General features: G+C 49.2%; 1 protein-coding gene across 1 annotated transcript in view; it reads left to right on the forward strand.

Moving 5' to 3' along the window:
* NHEJ1 (non-homologous end joining factor 1) overlaps positions 1-22,284 on the forward strand; it is a 151,560-nt gene that overhangs the window by 7,341 nt on the left and 121,935 nt on the right. The window contains exon 4 of the mRNA XM_015415368.1: positions 1,341-1,399. Coding sequence (XP_015270854.1) covers positions 1,341-1,399 — 59 coding nt within the window. The remainder of the gene's footprint in view (positions 1-1,340; positions 1,400-22,284) is intronic.

Below are 22,284 nucleotides of genomic sequence, written 5' to 3' on the forward strand. Positions count from 1 at the left end.
CTGAGATCAGGGTTTAGTTCTCTGAAAGCGACATTCCCTGTCTTCACCAGTGCAACCACAAAGATTAGCCTATTCTGTGGTCCTACGGGATACTTCTCTTCCCTAACCCATCAGTATGGAAAGTGTCCCAGGGCTTCTCAGCTGGTACAGCCTGTGTCTTGCCCAGCCTCCTTGAGCAGATGCTTGTCGCTGTTCCTGTTTGTTGTCTGTATAGACCTGTAAGTAGCTGCTGAGTGGCAAATGGAATTACGTGATCATTGCCAGCTTCCATTTGAGGCTATCTGGTATTTTAAGGGATAAGAATCAATGAACTACCTTGTAGGCATGGGGCCTGTGCCAGGTGTTATACCCTTCTAGCTAAGTTGCCTCATTGGGGTGTCTGCTGCTCTTTGTTTTGGTCAGGGAAAAATGGTTCAAGATTCTAGTTTCCTTTCTTAATAATTCTTGGGGACAAAATCTGATATCCTTCCCTCCACAATCAAGAGGCTTGATGTGGTTTCTCCAGGCAAATCTATGTGCATACTGATTTCTGTTACTGATTGTTATTAAAGTAATGATGCAAGTCTGTGTATGTCTCTTCTCACAGTCAAGTTCTGTTTTGGTTTGAAGTGATAAACCCAAGTGGAGCCAGGGGTTCCCAAAGTATATCGACAGGGGATTGATATCCTGCACTGTCTGCACAGGAAGGAGCTCTCTATCCTCAGAAGGGACATACGAGCCAGGGTGATTCAGTTGTCCACCGTCCACCTGTATATAGTGCCAGTGCCCAGCAGCTGGGTGCAAAATTCTTTTCTCTTCTTGAAAGTTTCGTAATAGTGATTTGTGTAACATGACAAGTTCTTTTAGCATCTCTTACCTCCTCACAACAGTCCAGTGTGGTAGGTTGTCCAGTAATGTAGCGTAGAGATTGGGCTGAGTTTCTCAGACCACTCAGGAAGTCAGTGATTGGAACTTGAACACTGGTCCCTTGGGAGCCAGGTCCGACACTATGTGCATTGGATTTGTTATATGCAATCAATTTTGTGTTGTGCCATGTCTTTGTGTTGGTGTGGTTACTGACAGATTATAGCAACCCTAGACAATGCCTGTGGCTGGGGAACTGTGATCTAGTACTTTGTGGGCTTGAAGTAGGGCTTGAAGTGGCTGGATAATCTTTGGTGTTCATCAGTCATGCCTTTGCTGGGAAGGTTCTTGGAGGTGGATAGGCTTTTTTTTAATTTTGTCAAGGACTCAGCTATCGGTGTGGCATGGGTAGGGTCAGAACAAGAACCCTGGAGGGAGCTTGTGCGTCTGACCAAATCAGAGCCCTGCGTCACTTCGTCTTGTTTCTTCCCTTGCAGAACGTCTGAAAACAGAACCTTTCAAGGAAGAATCATTTCTGCAGGCATTTGAGGTCAAGGTAGGAGAACTTCTTATTCGGCGTGTGTGTGTGTGTGTTGGACAAAAGGTCTGTCTCTCTGAGTCTGGCACAAAGTAATGTGGGTGATTGTGGGTATTATTATTATTTATTATTTATTTATTTCAGCTTACTACCCCGCTCTAACCCCCTAAGGGGTCTCTGAGCGGCTACAGTTACTCATTTATCCCTAACCTATGGCCACAATTATTGGGGGTGGGGACAATCCCTACCGGCACCCAGTGGAGGGGTTTTTCTCCCAGGTCAGCTACGTCGACTTTCGGTGTCACTCGGCTTCCGGCTCCTTTCTGGCAGTCTTTCAGTGGCGGATCGGTCGGGCCCTTCTGTCACGCGGCATGCTCCGGTGCGGCCTTGGCTCAGTCCTCGCGGCTCCGCCCCGCCTGCGCCGTCCACGCTCGCGTGTCATCCACTGTAGGGCCACTGTAAGACAGAGCTTGTTATTGACTGTCATCATTGAAATGAAAGGGTTTTCTGCTGAAGGATCGGGAGGCCTGGGAAGCACATGGGCTTTCCTTAGGAAGTGTGCTTTAATTTCTCCTTCAGGCTTTCCTTCTTCCCAGGAGGTGTGAGGAGGGCAGTATTCCATTTGACTGTGCTGCCCGTGGAAGCCATTTTTGTGGGTGGGGCTCACCACTCTCTCTCTCAAGGTTCCAAATGTGCCCACAGGCTCAGAAAGGTTGGGGGCTCCCCACCCTACAGGCTAAGGAGCAGAAGGTTATAGTGAAGCCAGTTAACATGCTGAAAGGGCTGGCAAGTTGAATTTGGTTATAACGGTAATATCAGTGCTGGGGCTCAGACTCCTGTGGTGGTCAGATGGGTCTAGTGTAATCTGCATGTCAGCTATGCAGTGTGCCAATGTGAAGCTCACACATTGGATTAATACCATTAAAGCCTGAGGATCGGTTTACACAGTTTTATCCGGGGGGGAAGCCCCCTTAATTTGTTTATGTGTGCAAGTAAGAATCAGAGTCTAAGGCAAGTAGGAAGAACATTCGTCCCCAGCCCCCTTACCAGATCATGCAAACGACAGTAGAGTGGATGTGTCTGATGGGTGGAATCCCTGGTTCCACAAGGAAATAGTGACCTGTGAGTGACCCATGACAGTTAGCAGGCGCCTGAATCATCCTGTATTTTTAATGAATTAAGAGGTAGCAGGGAAGAAAGTGAAAGACTACACTGCTCTTTTAACAAGTGATTGTAGAGGGCACTATTTGTGATATGCCAGATGAAATAAAAGGGGGCCTTGGCTCTCTGTTAGAGTTGCCACTTGGCAAGCAAGGAGCAGCCCTTCCACATTGCTTTGTGCTGGTTGCCCTGCCCCAGGGCAATAAGATGGCTGGTGCTGGTGCACTTGGGCATTAATTGTTCCCAGAAAACAATATAATATTGCTAGTGCTTCTGCTGGAGCAGGCTACCACAGTTTGTGGCAAATGACAACAGACACAGCCTAGCAGCCGTACATAATGTCCATCCCGTCAGTGTCTCACGACAGCTCCTGCTTTTGCTATATTTGGCTTGGTGGCTAACAAGTTGTGCAGGTCTGTCTGAAATGTGGCTGAAGGCTGCGGGAAAGTACCTATGAGCCAGTCATTCTAGCAATTAATTTGGTGTCAGGGTAGCCTTCTTTCAGTACAGAGGAAAAGCTTGTACACCTCTTCAGTGCTTGACTTGAGGTGTGCTTTCGCTGCAGTTAGACTTGACTTTTCCAAAAATAGATACAGGCTGAAATGATCTTTTGTATATGGTGTACATAACTGGATGGAAAACTGTACGGAGATCACAAGAATTAACGTTTCAGTGCCAGTCTGTGCTGGCATTTATAATGGCAGGCTTTTGTATCAAATTGACAATGGGTACTGAGATTATTGGGAAGACAGATGAGGAGCATCTGAGAACCTGGGAAAGTAGCTGGTTTTCAGCAAAAGATTGTGTGAGCATGGTTGGGTTTTTCTCTGGATGGAAAGTCATCAGAAAGGAGCAACTGCTTTCATCTGGCCTCTCACCTGGGACTAGAAAAAACAAGGAGTATATTTAGGGTTAGTTTTAGGACCACTTTTCAGACTTTCAGGGATTACAGCACAACAGGATAGTTTTTGATATAAGATGGCCCTGGTTACACGGGCCAGGTAACGCTTGGGGGAGGTGTGGCTGTTCGCCCCGGAGCAAAATAAAGTGCGGTAGCCTGAGATCACACGGTCCCCTGAGTCTCCGTACTTCGGCTGTTAGCTGGCAATCACACGACGATGCTGCAGCGTGGCAAAGAAGCTGTGCTGCGCGATCACACAAGCGTTCAACGTTTGTGTGCATGTGCAGTTCCGCGGAGCAGCACTGCTTTCAGTTTCGTGTTTGTGTGCATGCGCGTACGAAAAACATCCGGTTTGCGACGGGATGTGGATGGGCACCAGATGCCACGGGATACTAGCGCTCCTGCGATCAGACGCCTGCCTGTGCCGCACGTTTTCCGGATACTAGTGCACTTTCCTTGGTACTTTTTAACTCCGCATCTTCGGTGGTACGCCACAGGTTGGGCATAAGTGCGCTACGCTCCCCAGATGTTGCGGTGTGATTGCGCCCTGAAAATGCGCCAGACATTCATGCCTTTCGCGTGGCAAATTCTCCGTGTGACCGGGGCCGACGTTTATTTTTCTTTTTTAAAAAAGGTACAAATATTCATCTTTCTCTGGGGGAAGGTGATGCTTGCAGAGGTCTCTGCCAGTGTAATGGCTGTAAGAGATGGTGATGTATCCATGCTAAGCAACGGCTGTTCTCCCCTCTCCTCCATCCTTTTGCTGTCCTGCTCTGCTGGAGCTTTTTCTGGTCATTGTGTGCTGTTGCTTGCTTATCAGTGGTCCCAAATGTGGACTGTGGGGAATTATTGTGCCTATAACTATACAGCTCTTTGAGTCTGAGGGCAAGCCTGGACCCTTGGTACAGAGCCAAGTTTAATTTAACCACTCGTTTGCAAAGAACCCAGATGCAGTTGATTCAAATATGGCTTCCCCCCAAGGAATTTCCCTGGAATATTTTTACGCACCATGGTCTGTTTGCCGTGCTGCACCTCTGTCTGCCTCTGCACAGCTCGCTCTAGCAAACAGGATGCAGAAGGTCCACGGGTCAATCTGGGCTGGGCCAGAAGGATGTGCCATCAAAATAAGCAATGCCGAAGAGGAAGATAAACAAACAGGCGGCTCCCCAGTATGTCCGTCACTGTAGTAGCAGGCTCGGGTAAGTGGACAACAGAGACAGGGAGCATCTGCAAGGGAACACCCACCCACTGACGTTCATAAGTGCCGGGTCAAAGCTGCTGCTAGCACAACCGGGAGGGCTGCCTGGGAGAAGGGGCTTCCCTCCCTGTTGCTGGGGTGAAGGTCTGGTCATGGGCTGCGTGTGCGCACAGCGTGCACCTTGGTCTCATACAACTTATGTAGGCATCGAGCTCCAGGGGTTGGAAGACCCAAGTCAAAGAGCCATGTTGCAGAATGGAGTTGCCTTGGTCTTGCCACGCGTGATGTAGGGGATGGGAATGGAGGACGGAAATGCTATTAATGGTGGGGACCAATGTTCCCTCTAAGCTGCGGAGTCTTGTGAGCAAAAATTCTACTTTGTGAGCTGCTGGCATTTAAGTTGTGAGCGAGCAATTCGGCTGCTGCATAAATTAGTTTGCTCTGGAGCCCTCCTTCCTGAGCGGAGACAAAAAGGTGTGAGCCGGAGGCTAAAAAACTGTGGGCTAGCTCACCGTAACTCAGCTTAGAGGGAACACTGGTGGGGACTGGATTTTCTTCAGGGCACACCTGTACCAGAATGGAAAAGGTTGACGTCTTGTCCCATCACCGGAGGGGCTCTGAGAACTGCCATCTTGTGAGGGAAGGCAGGGATCTCTACAAGAGTAGTCTTAGCAACCTTGGGAGGCTGTGCTTCCCAGGATTCTGTGGAAGAACCTGTGAGAGTTAATCGTGTACAAAATGAATACATGTGGCCAGGGGTCATTTCGTAGGAAAAGAGGTGCAGGAGCTCATTAGCATAACTCATTAGCATAACTTATTTGCATATGCCACACCCCTTGACATCACCCAAAGTGTGTCAGAAGGCAACACCCACTGCTCAGGCTCCACTGGAGTGTTTTGGATTGCTAGCTATTGGGGGGGGGGACATGCAGATCTGTCCTTGCAGAGGAGGGAGAGCTTGTACCTGAATAAAACTTGGTCTTAAAGGTGCCACTGGACTGTTTTGGACCGGGGTGCCGGGGGGGGCCTCTGCAGCTTCTTGCTGTGACTGAGGGCTGCTGGGAGCAGGGGGCGGGGCTTGTTGCATGTGCCCACCCCCTGGGCTCTTTACTGCCGGAGCTCCGCTCCTGTGCCCTTCAGGAAATGACCCCTGCGTGTGGTGCTGATAGGCCACTGTGTGGCTGGGACTGTCGTAGGCAGGAGTGACGCATCCCACAGGAGAATGGGATTGCTCTGGCGGTTGATTGTGTTGAGATGAGGAGACAAGAATGTTCCCTCGTTTTAGTTGGGGTTGTCCCATGCTGCCCCGGGAGGTACAGACTAGAAGCTCTGAGTGGGACAGTTCTGGGAAGAGCCTGGACTGTCACGCCACAACCTCACGCAACACCTGCCTGCTCTCTGCCTGGCTCACTAACCTTTTTATTAGTGCTAAAAATATTCTCCTTGAGAGAGGGCAGCTATTCTTTGGCAGGCAGTAGCCGTCCTCCTCACGCATTAGACAGAGCCACGGCAGCGGCGCTCAGTCCCTTGCCAGCTCCATTTGCAGAGGGAGGGAGAGGAAACTGCTATTCCTGTTGCCTCCTTCCTTCAGGGAGTTTTTTCATTAGCTAGCAAAAGGTGGCTGCGGTTTGCAGCTTGGAGAAGCGTGGAAACTGACTTTGCTGGGAAGGCAGGGCCATTTCCAAGGTTACAGGCAGTGGCATCACCTGCAGCACTTGGCGAGCAGAGAGCCTGCATAATTCCTCTCCGTTATCGCCGGTATTGCTTGGTTTGATGTTAAAAATTGGATGTTTAATGCTTTTGCCATCTTGATTTCACCCTTCTTTTTTGTGATGATTAGTGACCATTGCTAGGAAACAACCCTCGTGACTACCTAAGGAGCTATGAGTTCCCTATCCTGAAGCACTTTGATGTACTGACAGTATGGTGTAGGAGTTCTGTAATTGGTTTGGGGAGAACCAGGTTCAGATCTGTCCTTGGCCGTGGACCTTAGTGGGTAACCCTGAGCCAGTCTCTACCGTTCAAATGACTTTGCCTTGCAGGACTGTTGTGAGAACAAAAACAGGAGAATTGCTACCTCTGCTGACCCACAGAAAGATCACTCCTGGGGTTGTGTGTTCACTGTTGTGGAGCAGCCATGCTGGTTTGTGAGCTGGAGCACGGAGGGACAAGGAGATGTAGTGATTCTTTTCCTTGATGGAGTTGTTCTTGTGGAAGAGGGAGGAGTGATTTAACCCCCTTGTCTTTCTTCGCTGCAGTCCCCACAATGTGTATGAGTCCAGGGGTCATTTCCTGCAGGAACACACAGGAGCGGAGCTCCGGCAGTAAAGAGCCCAGGGGGCGGGCACATGCAACAAGCCCCACCCCCTGCTCCCAGCAGACCTCAGTCAGAGCAAGAAGCAGCCAGGTAAGTTGCAGAGCCCCACCCCCCAGCCCCAAACAGTCCAGTGGCACCTTTAAGACCAAGTTTTATTCAGGTACAAGCTCTCCCTCTTCTGCGAGGACAAATCTGCACGTCCCCCCCCCCCCCATAGCTAGGAATCCAGAACAGTCCAGTGGAGCCTGAGCGGTGGTTGTTGCCTTCCGACACACTTCTGGTGATGTCAGGGGGTGTGGCATATGCAAATAAGTTACGCTAATGAGTTATGCTGATGAGCTCCTGCGCCTCTTTTTCTATGAAATGACCCCTGTGTATGACTATTCTTTGCATGGGTCAAAAACCCTGAGAATACTCTTTCTTTGGCTATGGGAAATAGAAACGAATGTAGGAAGGCACTTGTGTTCCATGAATGTCTCTAAATAAGATATTTTAATATATTGTTAAAGAACCTGTATTCATATATTGCAGTAGATTGCAGTTAGTTGGTAGTGGGGGGCAGGAGCAAGTCTGATGATTAAACAGATTTGTGGGTATCATGCCACAGGCCTAACCCGTTTTCCAAAGATTCCTTCGGGCTTTAGAATCAATTTCTCCATGTTTTGACACATTCCTTCCTAGACATTACCACTTCTGGCTGCAGGTGGGTTGGACTGCAAATTTGAAAGGTTCCCCCATGTACAAAGATGCACAGCAAGACAAAAATTTGGTACCATGCATAGACAGTTTTTAACTAAGGTAGCATGCGGTCCCCCATTTGCAGTTGGGAGTAGCACAGCTCACAAAGGGCAATTTCGCATACAGTTTCTCCTCATTAGCTGTTGTAGATTTTTCCGGGCTGTGTGGCCGTGGTCTTGGCATTGTAGAGCCTGACATTTTGTCAGCAGCTGTGACTGGCATCCTCAGAGGTATAGCACAGAAAGAGGGAGTACTCTCTGTGTCAAGGTGAGAAGGAGAATTTCTGCTCAGCTGAATTGAATTACTCAGGGTCCTGTGTATGCCATGATTCCACACAAGCGCGAAATCAGCTAATAAGTACAAAGTTAACCCGCTTGAAAGTCTTGGAATTTATTTATTTGTTTGAAGTCAGTTTCTAGTAGTTCTTATGGCTATGAAGACAAGCTTGGGAAATGGGTGGGCAATGCTTTTGAAATCTCAGAAAGGGAGACTTCAGTAGGGGTGGTCGGGGCAGGCCTGGCCTTGCCCTGGCGGAAACAGAAATAATTTGCATAGCAGCTGAATTCAGCTTTTCTTGGTGTGGAATTTTGATCATTTTTTATTTTAAGCACAAAATATACACAACCCTGCTGTGTTTTTTCCATAGATGGAACAGCCCAGAGCTGGTCCGAGCCACTAGAAACAAAACCTTGGTGAAAGGTTTGTCGACATGGAAGGATGCAGGTAAACTCATGAATGAGCTCAGCTCAGCTCAGCTCCTGTGCTGCTGGTGAGAAACCAAGGAGAAAGGAAATCCTTGTTAGTGCATGATATTGAGCATATTATGCAATAACAATTATTACCTGCTTCAGTGACTCAGTACGTGGGTGCCCAAATGAGAGTATTCAGGGGGCTGTGTGTATTCATGCCTCTGCTTGGAATGCATTTATGCCCCTCTTACTCCATCTGTTTGTCACTGAGGAGTCTGTCAGAAGATGAGCCGCTGTATTTATTTATTGATTTAGGCATAATCAGGTGAGGAGGGAGTTGGCTTGATGCAGTAACCACAGGACGTTTACCCTGGCTTGTGAGTCAGCTGGGCTGCATGCTGCTGAAACCAGACTGGGCACAGCCACCCCTGAAATAGAGGCCAGACCGCAAGTGGAGAGCAAACCCCAGTGGCAGGAGCAGCAGGGCCCTTATTGGCTGCAGTCCCGGAATACGTGTCTGCCAAACCTTTCTGTGTTCCTTTCTATGGGCTCCATTCTTGCAACAGAGTGAGTCACAGTGGTGAGTGTCTGAATGGATGTTCTGCTTGTGTTCCTTTTTGTTTGAGGATATAGGGGCTGGCCTAGATTCTGACTTGGGGGCATTAGCTGTTCCACATGTGTTCAGCACTTACATAACTTTATGTCAAAGGCCTACTGGCCAGAAAGAGCAGTGCCTAGTGAACTTAGTCCTTCTACTCTTAAGGCACAAATGTTCCCTGCTGGGCAAAGACTAGAGTTGATCTATTCTTAAATCCTCCACTTTCTACTTTCTTCTCTGACAGCAGAGCTCACTAGTGAAAGCACACTGGCATCATCCAGTGTTTTGTCAGGGGGAAATTATGTACCAATCTGTGCTCTGATCTATTATGTCCAGGGGTCATTTTGTAGAAAAAGAGGTGCTGGAGCTCATTAGCATAACTAATTAGCATAACTTATTTGCATATGCCACACCCCCTGTCATCACCGGAAGTGTGTCAGAAGGCAACACCCACCGCTCAGGCTCCACTGGACTGTTTTGGATCGCTAGCTATGGGGGGGGGGACGTGCAGATCTGTCCTCACAGAGGAGGGAGAGCTTGTACCTGAATAAACCTTGGTCTTAAAGGTGCCACTGGACTGTTTTGGATTGCTAGCTATTGGGGGGTGGGAACATGCAGATCTGTCCTCACAGAGGAGGGAGAGCTTGTACCTGAATAAACCTTGGTCTTAAAGGTGCCACTGGACTGTTTTGGATTGCTAGCTATTGGGGGGGCACGCAGATCTGTCCTCACAGAGGAGGGAGAGCTTGTACCTGAATAAACCTTGGTCTTAAAGGTGCCACTGGACTGTTTTGGATTGCTAGCTATTGGGGGGAGTGGGGCTTGTTGCATGTGCCCGCCCCTTGGGCTCCTTACTGCCGGAGCTCTGCTCCTGTGCACTCCTGCAGGAAATGACCCCTGATTATGTCATGCCCCGCCACAATTGAAACAGTGAGCGAACTTGAGGCCCCTTGCACGTCCTCGTAGGGTTTAGAATGCTTCGACCCGCTCAGTTTGGAGGAAGTTGACAGATTGCTCGTATATGTGTGTCCAACCACATGCCGCCTGGATCCGTGCCCTTCCTGGCTCATTAAGGCGGGCCACGAGGGGTTTTGAGGTACCGTACGGGAGATTGTTAACAAGTCCCTCACGGAGGCACTTAAGGTTCCCTGAGGCACTTAAGGAGGCAATGGTCCGCCCTCTCCTGAAAAAAACAACTCTGGACCCGGCCGAATTGGCCAACTATCGACCGGTGTCCAATTTGCCCTATCTGGGCAAATTGATTGAGAGGGCGGTGGCGACACAGCTTCAGAGCTTTCTGGAGGACGCTTCTATCCTGGATCCACTTCAGTCCGGCTTTCGCCCTGGTCATGGGACAGAGACGGCGCTGGTTGCCCTTACTGACGACCTCCGGAGGCATCTGGATCGAGGCGGGGTGGCAGCACTGGTGTTGTTAGATCTGTTGGCCACGTTCGATATGGTCGACCACCAGTTGCTAACCCACCGCCTCGCCGACGTGGGGATACAGGGATTTGCTCTTCAATGGCTCGTCTCCTTTCTCCAAGGTCGGGGACAGAGGGTGGCGATAGGGGAACAGCAGTCCCAGAGGCACCCACTTGAATGTGGTGTGCCTCAGGGGGCAGTGCTTTCCCCAATGCTGTTTAACATCTATATGCGCCCCCTCGCCCAGATTGCCAGGAGGTATGGGCTGGGTTGTCATCAGTATGCAGATGACACCCAGCTCTATCTGATGTTGGGTGGCCAGTTTGCCTCCGACCCAGAAGATCTGAAGCAGGGATTACAGGCTGTGGCTGGGTGGCTCAAGCTGAGCCGGCTGAAATTAAACCCAGCGAAGACGGAGGTCCTGGGCCTGGGTCGGAATGGTTTGGGGTTGGGGCTCCCTCTCCTGACCTTCGACGGGGTGCCTTTGGTGCCAACGTCGGAGGTTAGGAGTTTGGGAGTGCTCCTGGATCCCTCCTTAAATATGGAGGCCCAGGTAGCAGCCACTGCCAGATCTGCTTTTTATCATCTGAGGCAGGTTCGGCAGTTGGCCCCCTTCCTCTACCGCGATGACCTGGCTACAGTGATCCATGCGATGGTCACCTCAAGGTTAGACTACTGCAACACTCTCTACATGGGGCTGCCTTTGTCGCTGATCCGGAAGCTGCAGCTAGTGCAGAATGCAGTTCCGCAGGGCCTGGAAGACGGAGCTCTTCCGCCAGGCTTTCACATAGGGGCCGCCGCTGCCACCACCACCAATGGTGGCAATACCAGCAGGATCTGGGACCCCCCTGGGAAGCTCAGCCATATATGGTACGGCATTAACAACGTGTGGCTGGCATGAACGATCTACTGGACAGTGGTATCCCAGTGGGGCTGACTTGAAGATACCATCATAATTACTCACGACCATCTTGTTGTCTGAAAGCACTTTATTACTGTTCTTATTGTTATTATTGTATTTCTAAGATTTTACTGTTTTATTGTATTTTATGTGCGGGCTTTTACCCCTGTAAGCCGCCCTGAGCCCGCTCGCAGGGAGGGCGGGGTAAAAATGCCTAAATAAATAAATAATAAATAAAATGTCTTTTCTTCAGACATGCAGATAAATGCTGGGATGATTTGATATAAGACCCTTGACAAATGGACTAATGTAGGTTAAGCAGGCCAAGAGGAACAGGAGAACGTCTGCTCAGCTGAAGCTTCTGGGGAGTGTGTAGGTGGCGGAGGGGGGGACTAGCAAGACAAAATTCCACGGGCTGTAGCTCCTGCTTGGTGACAGTGAGACGGGGAAGCACAAAACCCTTTGAGCCACTGCTGGGGGAGTCGGCATTTTCTGGAAGGCTCGGAAATCCAAAGGGGTCCCTGATGTGTCACTTCTAGAGCTTAGACTTCTGTGACTTCTTTCTTCCTCCCTATGTCTCCTAGTTATTGATGGTCCTTGTCCCATTCCTTACCCCCCCACCACCTTTTTGCAAACCCAAATATGTAAATGATGTATAGAATTTAGATCTGGGGAGGGGAGCAGCAGAGTGTGTTCAGTTCTGCTTTGAGTGGAATACTTTGCAGGGGGGTCTCAAGTGAGTGTGATTGACCAGAACCACAAAATAACAGGTTATGCAACATTTGGTGCTGATTTGTACTGGTCTCTCTGCTTGTGGCTGCTCACTGTCCTCACCCCTAAGTGTGCAATGGTGCTGCTTGTGGTATTTATCTTAATGTAAATGTACAGCTTCTAATCTATGGAACAGGAAAACTAATGAGGGAAGCAGAGCCAGAAATCTGATTGCAAGTTAGTGGGGATTTTGCGGAGGGGAATGTGTGCTGAATAAACTGGTCTGCAGCGGAGCAAATTCCAGAAGGGTAGAAATTTAGCAAAGAGTAACTGTGGGCTCACTTGACTGATGTCTGTCTTATGTGAAAGCTAATGTGGACATTAGACATAGTTTAGTGGGAAATGGGTGGGATTTTGTTTTTGCCTTCGTTTTAGCATCATGACAGGTGTATTTGATGAAGATTGTTGCATTTATTTTTATTTGTCCATGCATGGTACCATGTGAGTGCCGTGCTTAAGCATTAATTTTCAAACCTCTTATATGAAATACGAGGACATGATGTGAATCAGCTGTGTTGCAAACTGCGTCTGGACTTCTTCCTATCCTCTGGATCAGAGGCCCATCAACAGTTTCTGTCTGTCCTGCTTTTCTGACATTCTCTCATCCCAGCTTTAAAAGGTTATATCTGACGTCTAGGGATATGTAACACAGTGCCTGTTTTATGGGTGCAGGGAATTTTTTTGCAAAGAAGAGGCTTCTCTCTTGGGGCTTCCCATCTGCAAGTGGACTGCCAGGCCTGCGAGTTCTATGCTGCCCTGTGCACACCAGTGGCAGGGTTCTTGGCCATTTGTGGGTTTCTCTGTTGACAGCCCTCCCTTTCCCCATGAGGTGTGTACACCAGCCAAGGAGTTGCTCTGTTAATGGTCTTGCCTGTGCTGCTGTTTTTTTCCACCCCCCAGAATACCCACCGAACCCACTCAAACAAAACCAGTCAGTCTGTCTGTGCATGTGTATACAATGCATGATTTATATACAGCTTGTAGATATTTATTTAGAAGGAAACAAACCTACACACATATGTGTCTCTAGCATTTAAGTAACTTTACTGCTGTGATCTGTGGGTGTAAATATGGTCAAGGGGTGGGTGGTGGAGTCAGCCTCACACCTCCCTATCAAAGGGTGCTGTGGCTGGCCAAGCTGCCACTGGAGACAATTTGGCCTTCCACTCCCTCCAGACTCCTCTGGGGGATGAGAACATGTCTCCTTTCCTAGTTGGCCCAAGGATACTAACTCACTTGAGCCTGCTTTCGGGCAGGAAGGGTACTGTAGGGCACTTCTGGGATCCCTGAAATAAGCTCCCTGACATTAATGAAGGAAACGAAGCTTCTGATGTGTGCCATCAACCTGAAATGTCTTAGATTTTTTAAATTGTCATGTTATACCGTGCTGCGGTGGCTCAAGTGGTTAAGACGCTGAACTGCAGGCTGTGGAAGGTCAGCAGTTCAGCAGTTCGAGACCCGAGTGTGCCGCATGACGGAGTGAGCGCCCGTCTCTAATTCCAGCTCCTGCCAACCTAGCAGTTCGAAAGCGAGAAATTGCAAGTAGATAAATAGGTACCGCTTCAGTGGGAAGGGAGCAGCGTTCTGTGCGCCTTGGTGTTTAGTCATGCCGGCCACATGACCATGGAAACGTCTTCGGACAGCGCTGGCTCTTCGGCTTTGAAACGGAGATGAGCACCGCAACCCTAGAGTCGGACTCGACTGGCTTTCGAGCAAGGGAACCTTTACCGTTACCCTGTACCATACCACCCATCTCCTGCCTCCAGAAAAAGGTGACAAGTATGCTACTGACAATCTTGAACCCCATCAGCCACCTGTGTCTGTGTGTGGCGGGCATCTGAAAAAGATTGGGCACAACGCCAACCCTATTTTAATTGTTCATATTTGCTAAGTCCAGAGGAGCAGCCATGGGAATCTGTTGCAGCAAAACCAAAAAGGAGTGTGTTGTGACATCTTAAAGACTAACAGATTTACAGTGCTATAAACTTTTAATGGGCTACAGCCCATAGAACCTTAGGCTGTCTTTAAAGGTGAATATTGCTGCCTTAAGGCAATTTATTTATTTATTATCAAATTTGTACCCTGCCCTCCCCGCAAAGCAGGCTCAGGGCGGCAGTGCCTTCATATTCCCTACAGTCAATATTATCTGGGTGTTTCTGAAGAGAGAATGCTTAATATCAGAAGAGGTATCCAGTCAATGGATGGTTTGCTCAGGGAAATCCTCATGCTCCCAGTTGCATAATGCACACGCAGAGATGTGAGTGGCAGTCAGTAGGAAAAAAAAATCTATAACCTATTTCCCATCTGTGACACATGTTCACTATTCAGGATTGGCAGTATTTGCTGTGTCCACAGGTAGGAGAGGGCTCTCACTAAGCTATGCATGGGGATTGTGTTGCTTCTTGGTCTTTGGTACATCGAATGAATAAAACTTGAATGAGTAAACCTGGTAAAATTCATTATTGAAGCAGCCTTATGGTCTTGAATGATACCCTTACTATACAGGAAATTAAAATTTGTAGTAATTACCTAACAGCTGCATCCACATGTAGCTTTTCCTCTGCCTTGCTTCCACACTGCAGCAGGGTTCTTGGGAGTATCCACATGATGTTTTCCTCTAATCATCCATGTTCCATGCTATTTTCTTTCTCAATTTGGTTTGGTACGATCTTTCCAGAAAGAACACAGTCCAACATTTGGGCACATGGTTGCCAGGTCCCACCGGGCAACAGGAAGGAGACTTACCTTGCTTGGGGGGGGGGGGGGGGGGGTCATTGGCAGTGTGCTGATACTGCCGGCAATGTGGTGACATCATTACCCATGCACTCTATGGTTTAACTGTAGAGTTTTGCCAGACAGCCTCAGAAACATGCTGATATCACTTCTGGGCACAGAGGCCAGCTGAGCAGCAGCAGGTAGCCCCCCGCTGCTGGTGGGAGATGCTAGTAAGCCTGTCTGGGCAGGAAGGTGCACATTTTTAAAGGTCCTGCCCACATTGGTGCTATTATCAGCCCCTTAGAGCCTTCATTTCCCCTGTCACTGGAGGGTTTTAAAAACTGCCTTCAGTTACCTATCTTTTTTTTTAAAAAAAATGAAGGCTAGGAATTCAGAGGAGCTACTAGAATGTTACAAATGGAGATCTGCAAGAAACTTGCGGGTTGGTTATCCCATTCCTCATACCTTTGTTTCCTCCCTTCTCCCTCTACCTCTCTCACACTTTTTCTCCCTTCTGCTCCACCTTTTCTTACTCTCTCTCTTTTCTCTGTGCATGTTACTTCCTCTCTCTTTCTGCCTCCTCCTCATTATCTTTGTTTTTCTGCCTCCCCACCTCTTCACTCTTTCTCTTTCTGCCCCCATCACTCTTCCAGCCTCTTGCCTGCTTCCTCCCCCACCCCACACAGCAGCAGCAGTGATGGTGGCAGTGCTCCCAGCCGCCTACCTGCTTCCTCTCCCCCCACAGCAGCAGTGGCAGCTCTCCGGGAAACACAGTGGATCTCCCAGTTACAGAGATCAATTCCCCTTAGGGCTGTCAGCTCCAGGTTAGGAAATTCCTGGAGATTTGGGGGTGGAGACTTGGGACAGTGAGGTCTAGGGAGGCAAGCAGCTTCAGCAGGGTATAACGCCATAGACTCCACCCTCCAAAGCAGCCATTTTATTCAGGGGAACTGATCTCTGTCACCTGGACAACAGTTGTAATTCTGGGTGATCTCCAGCCCTTACCTGGAGGCTGGCAATGGTAGTTCTTGTGGAGGAAATGGCTGGTTTGGAGGCATTATACTGGTCTGAAGTTCCTCCTCTCCTCAAACCCCACCCTTCCTAGGCTCCACCCCTCAAATGTCAAAGAATTTCCCAACTTGGGGTTGGCAACCCTATTTCCTTCCTACTCAACAGCCAACCTACCGTTATCTGCCTTTATCTGTCTTCAGCTTTCTGTCTCCACCCCCCTCCCCCACAGCCTCTACCTAGGAAAATTACAGTCTTTCTCCACAGAGGGGACCAAAGCAGCTTACATTATTCTCTCCTCCTTTTTATCTACATAACATCCCTGTGAGGTTGGTTAGGCTGAAAGTGTGTGACTGATCCAAAATCATCCAGGCAGCTTCCACCGCAAGATGGGGATCTGAACCTGAGTTCTGCTCTAACTGCTGCACCACACTGGCTTTCATAGGGTGGCTGCTGTTGAAGAGTAGCAAGCAGTCAGGCCTAGTTGAGTCATGCAAGTCAGGTGGTATCAAGTCACCCAGAGGGTGCTGCCTAGGGATGCCAGCCTCCAGGTGAGACCTGGGGATCCCCTGGTATTACTGCACATCTCCAGACTACAGAGATAACTTCCCATGGAGAAAATGGATGCTTTGGAGGGTGGGCTCTATGGCATTGTACCTCACTGAGGCCCCTGTCCTCCCCAGGCTCGACAGTGAAATCTCGAGGAGTTTCCCAGCCTGAATATGGCAACCCTAGACTACTGCCCCCGCTACAGTGACAGATATGATTTGGCAATCCTAGTTCTAATCTCTCACTGTTGATGACTGGAGTGACTGGCCCCTGGAGCAGCCATTTCAAAAGTTACTGAGGGGAATTCAACCCTCCCCAATTTTTAAAAAACTTTTTGGACCCAGGATTTTTTGCCCACTAGGTGAGGATACATTCTGGCGCCCCCCTTGTGCAGGGCGGGACGGGGGCGGGCACCAGAGCTGCAGTGGGCGGGCCGAGGGAGCAAGCTGCAAATGCATGCGGGGGGCGGGATCGCTCGAGGGGAGGGGGCCTGTTCCAGGCTGCAAAAGCAGCTCCAAAGAGACCGCGGGGGCGGGGGTGGCAGAGGGCGAGCGGCACTTTCCCGTCACGTCCCGGGCTGTTCCCTGCGCCTGTCCCCCCCGCCTCCTTCTCTTTCTGTCTGGGGGGCTACAAAGAGGGGAGTCTCTTGCTGGGGATGGAGCAAGAAGCTGGTAAGGGAGGCTTCCTGTGCAGGGTGAGGAGGGGATGAGGCCAGCCAGAATGGCACCCTCGTCGAGCTGTCGCCCTGGGTGACAGTCTAAAATTTAACAATAACGGGCCAGCCCTGGGCCCACCAAGCCTTCTCCCCCACTCCCCTGGCACTGACGGTGAGGCCTGCGTGGCTCCCAGCTGCTGGGCCCACCAAGGCTTCTCCCCCACCCACCCCCAGCACTGACGGTGAGGCCCACGCGGCTACCAGCAGCTGGACCGGCCAAGGCTTTCCCCCCGCTCCCCGGCACTGATGGCGAGGCCTGTGCGGCTCCCGGCCACCAGGCCCACCAAACCTTCTCTCCCCCGTGGCAACAGCGGGGAGGCACAGTTCCTAGTGTGTTCTCTGCACATGCACAGAAAACACTCTTTTACTTTTGGGGATATTTAAGTATCCCCCCCTATAGTTTTTTCTACATTTCAGATTTTTCTGCACACCTGAGGAGTGCCCGAAGTGTGCAGGAAAATCTTTTTGCCCCCCAGGTGCCCCAGATGTGTAGATTTAGATATCTGCATGCAGAGGGGACCTTGGCTATCTCTCCTTATTATAAAAGGGATTTGGGGTGGCCACCGGCCTATGGGGTGGTGAGAGGTAATGCGCTCCCTCAGCCATTGGCCCACTGGCTGCCACTTGGGGCAACTGGCATGCCATTGGGTTGGGGGAGGGACGAGGCTAGCCGGCTTGCGCGCGGCTGGAACAAGCAGCGAGCGGCCGTCCCTTGCTCACCACTGCTCTACCGCTACGTGTGCCACTCGCTCACTTGCTTGGGTGGCCAGTGGGGAGAGGGGCAAGGCCGGCCGCCTTGGCATGCCGGGCCCTCGAGCGGGCAGGAGGGCGGGGAAGGAGCCGGCCTGCCCAGCTTGGCCTGCTGCCACCGGCGCACGGCGCTGTGGATGGGCAAGGCCTGCCGCCTTCGGCAGCCGCCGCCTCCAGCATGCTGACAGAGGAGGGACAAGGCCGGCTGGTTTGCCCCGCTGCCTCCAGCACACGGCGGGGGGAGGCGCAAGCCTAGCTGCTGGGGAGCCGCCGTGCTCTCCTTTCCCAGTGCGTGAGGGGGGCCCTCCGGCAGCCTCTCTCTAGGGCTCATTGCCTCTCTTCCCACAACAGGCCTTGCGCCTAGTTAGATATATAGATGTTATATATGTCAGGAGGGAATCATGCCTTTTAGTCGGGGTTGTTTGGACCTATTCAGCCACTGTAATTTTGGGGTGTCGCTGAAGTGGGTGGGAATTTCTTCTCAGTTGTTGGTTGTTTGGGGAGTGAATAAACTAGTTATGCTTAAGGCATGATAAGCCTCATTCTTACTACTACCTAGGATGCCAGCCTCCAGGTGGGACCTGGGGATCTCCCAGAATTACAGCTCATCTCCGGACTACGAAGATCAGTTCCCTGGGGAAAAATAGATGGTTTGGAGAGTGGACTCTTTGCCATTGTGCCCCATGGAGATCCCTGTCATCCCCACGGTCCACCCCCAAATCTCCAGGAGTTTCCCAGCTTGAATCTGGCAGCCCTGCTTCCCCTTCCCAGTGGGGACCTGGCAACTCTGCGTTACCAGACATATCACTTCTTGTGGTGATGAGGATGAGCTTGACTGTTGAGAGCTTAATACAACAATAAGTGTGACTCAGTTCTGAAGTGCTGAGAGCCTGTTTGGTGTAGTGGTTAAGAGTGGCGGACTCTAATCTGGGAGAACTGGGTTTGATTCCCTGCTCCTCCACGTGCAGCCTGCTGGGTGACATTGGGTCAGTCACAGCTCTCTCAGAGCTCTCTCAGCCCCACCTACCTCACACCTCTCTCAGCCCCACCTACCTCACACCTCTCTCAACCCCACCTACCTGAGGAGAGGATGGGAAGGTGATTGTAAGCCACTCTGAGATTCTGAGTGAAGGGCAGGGTGTTAATCCAACTCTTCTCCTCCTCCTCCTTCTCCAACAGCAACAATGAAGATGACGACGTAGATGTTGTGCTCAAAATGGCTGGTCCTCAAAATATTGAAGCGTTTGATGTTAGCAAACTTGCTTCTTGGGATTCATACTCAGAGACACTTTCCTTTTATCTTGAATCAAATAATACAGACAGCCCTGAACAGAGGTGAGCCGTTCTGTCTGTAGGGCTCAGACATTTGCCATAATAAGATAACTCACTGCAACTACTTCACTTAAGACTAAGTAATTTGATGCATTTGTGGGGTTATTGAAGGCCCATTTCTCACTAACACTATCTGTAATTGTGCAGAGATTGATCACAAAAGGGATCAACAGCTGGCTGAAAGCTTACATTGCTTACATTGAGGAGCTGCAGCATCTCTCTTTACACTGTGACTCTGGGGATTTCTTAGAATTTCTTTACACTGTGACTCTGAGGATTTCTGGTGTGTGTGGGGCTCATGATGAGGTGCTCCAACAATGTCTCTTATTTGAGCCAGGGTTCTCCTCGCGGCTGCACTTGCATCCCTCCCCTGCTTTCCCTTGTTTCTGCAGATTTTTTTTGCAGTCCCAGGTGCAAAAACACAGTTTGTCCCCTATTGCTCTGCTGCATCAGACTTCCCTGTTTCTGGGAATTTCCATGCGGCACCACAAAAGGGGGCAAACTGTGTTTTTGCACCTGGGAGGGAGAAATCATCTGCAGAAACCCGGGGAAACCACAGATGGATAGAAGAGCAGGCGGGGGAAACTTCACACTGCGGACGACGTCTCTGACATAAATGCTGTGTGTAGCAAGCAGGCAGAAGATTCTTGGCAACAGGATCAGAAGAGTTCAGGAAATATATCTTCTATAATATCTAAAGTAAACCAGTCCCCCTGCTCAGGGTGCGGAGAACTGCTTCATTGATCCATTTGCAGAATTGAGGATGCAGAATGTAGATTCTGCAAGACAAATGGCCACTTTAAGCAGGTATGTATTTCAAAAGCTGTCTATTTAAAGCCAAGGAATCATAATAAAGAAACGTAGCACCTGACATCACATGATTTCCCCAGTGAACCCCAGAAGGTTTCAGAAGATCAAGGAACCTTTAGAACCTTCACTGTTTACAACGGTATTCATCAGTGGTCATGAATGTAAAATGGAGATAGACTCTGGAATATTCATAATAAATAAAGATGAAGATGCATTTCTTTGCCTTTTCCCAAAGGAATTTTCTCTAACGCTGTCAGGTCCATCATGTATTGTCTGCAATTACAATGAGCAGACAGTCAACCTGCTGGGAAGTTGTGATGTACAGTTCCTTCCAAGGGAGGCTTCCACTCATCATCGCAAGAAAGCACCACAAAAGCCTGCCAGGAAGAAATTGGTTCTCACCACTAGGAATCAGTATCCAAGGGCTCCATACAATCAGAGCAAGCCAGCCTCAGGAAGTTGTCACAAGGTTTATTTCTGATGTTTTGGGTGCTTTTGTTGGGAAGCCTCTGTCATTCCATCTGGATCCAGCAGTCGTTGAACCATTTACAATGGTACAGTGGGCTACACCTGTAGCCATTCTAAAGCCTAATGGCAAGGTGAGAATTTGTAGTGATTACAATTGCATTGTAAATAAGGCACTGAAACACATCCATATGCAGTGCCTGCAATAAATCAACTACTTGCTGTTCTTACTGGTGGAAAAGTCTTTGTGAATCTTGATCTTACTCAAGTGTATCAGCAGTTGATTGCTGATGATGATGCAGCAGGTGCCCAAATAGTCATCACACATCAAGGGGTATTCTGGGTGAAGTGCCTCCAATTTAGAATATCTGTTGCCCCTGGAATTTTCCAGCAATTTATGGATAGCTTGCTGTCTGGAATTCCTGGAGTTATTCCATACTTTAATGATGTCCTGATTATGAGATCAACAGAAGTTGAACTTGCTGAAAGACTTCATGAAGTCCTACATCATTTTGACAAATTAGGTATTAAAAAGAAAAATGTTAAATTGGAACTTCTAGTGCTACATTCTTGGGCTATTGCATTGATGCTTCAGTTATCCGCCCCACTATAGATATGGAACATGCAATTGAGGATGGACCACTTCCAAAAACGAAGCAGGAGCTTCAAGCCTTCCAAGGGCTCCTCATTTTTTACCGTGTCTTCCATCCTCAAAGGGAACTGTCGCTGTGCCCCTACACCACTTATTGAAAAAAAGGAGTTCATTGGTTTTGAGTTAGCCAGCATGAAGATGCATTCCAAAATGTTAAGAAATTATTGACTTCTGATACTGTGCTTATACATTATGGTGAGAGAAAAAACACTGATTCTCATCATTGATGCTTCACCTTATGGTGTTGGAGCTGTGCTTAGTCATGAATTGGCAGATGGTACAGAGGAACTAATTGTTTACTCTTGGAGAACTATATCACCCAGTGAAAGGAATTATGTTCAAATTGATAGGATTATTGCAGGAGTTATAAGAAATTCTATGACTACTTCTATGGCTGTTTTGAAATTCGCACAGATCACAATCCTCTGTTAGGCCCTCAGCTGACAAGCCTACACCCTTAATTGTCTCACCATGTATGCAGTGCTGGAATATTTTATCTAGCATTTATGATTATACTCTGGTCTACAAACCTGGCAGAACAATTGCTAATGCTGATACTCTTAGTTGGTTACCACTTGCTGTTCCTGAAGTGGGGGTGCTTTCTCCACTGGAAGTCTTTATGTTGGAAAGCCTTCTAGAGACACCTCTTCAGGCTGATCAAGTTGCAATATTAACTGCTCAGGATCCCACAATGGTTTGTGCTAAAACTGGATATGGAGGGGATGGCCAGTTGAGGAACTGCCTGAGAAATTCAAGCCATTCAAAAGCCGCCAGTATGAATTGTCTGCCCATAAAGGATACTTGCTATGGGGAAAGATTGTTGTCATTCCTGAGTGGAATCAGTAAACCATTTTGTCCACACTGCATGCTATACACCCAGGAACTGCTCATATGGAAGCACTAACTAGAAGCTATGTCTGGTGGCCTGGAATTGACTCAGATATTGAAAAGACTGTTAATGAGGGCAGCATACACCAGGCTTCTAGGCATAACCCACCAAGGGCACCTTCCTTTCCCTGGGAAGTGACCAAGAAGCCGTGGTCAGGAATCCATTTTGATTTTGCAGGTCCCTTTCATGGACAGATCTTCTTGATTGTCATAGACCCCTATTCTAAATGTCTCGAAGTGGTCTTAGTGGCATCACAAACATCATCAGCAACAATCTCAGTGCTGCAAAATGTATTCACAGCCCTTGGATTGCCTGACACCAT

The sequence above is a fragment of the Gekko japonicus genome, unplaced genomic scaffold, assembly GCF_001447785.1.
Source record: "Gekko japonicus isolate JY-2015 unplaced genomic scaffold, Gekko_japonicus_V1.1 scaffold881, whole genome shotgun sequence".
In the NCBI taxonomy this organism is placed as follows: Eukaryota; Metazoa; Chordata; class Lepidosauria; order Squamata; family Gekkonidae; genus Gekko; species Gekko japonicus.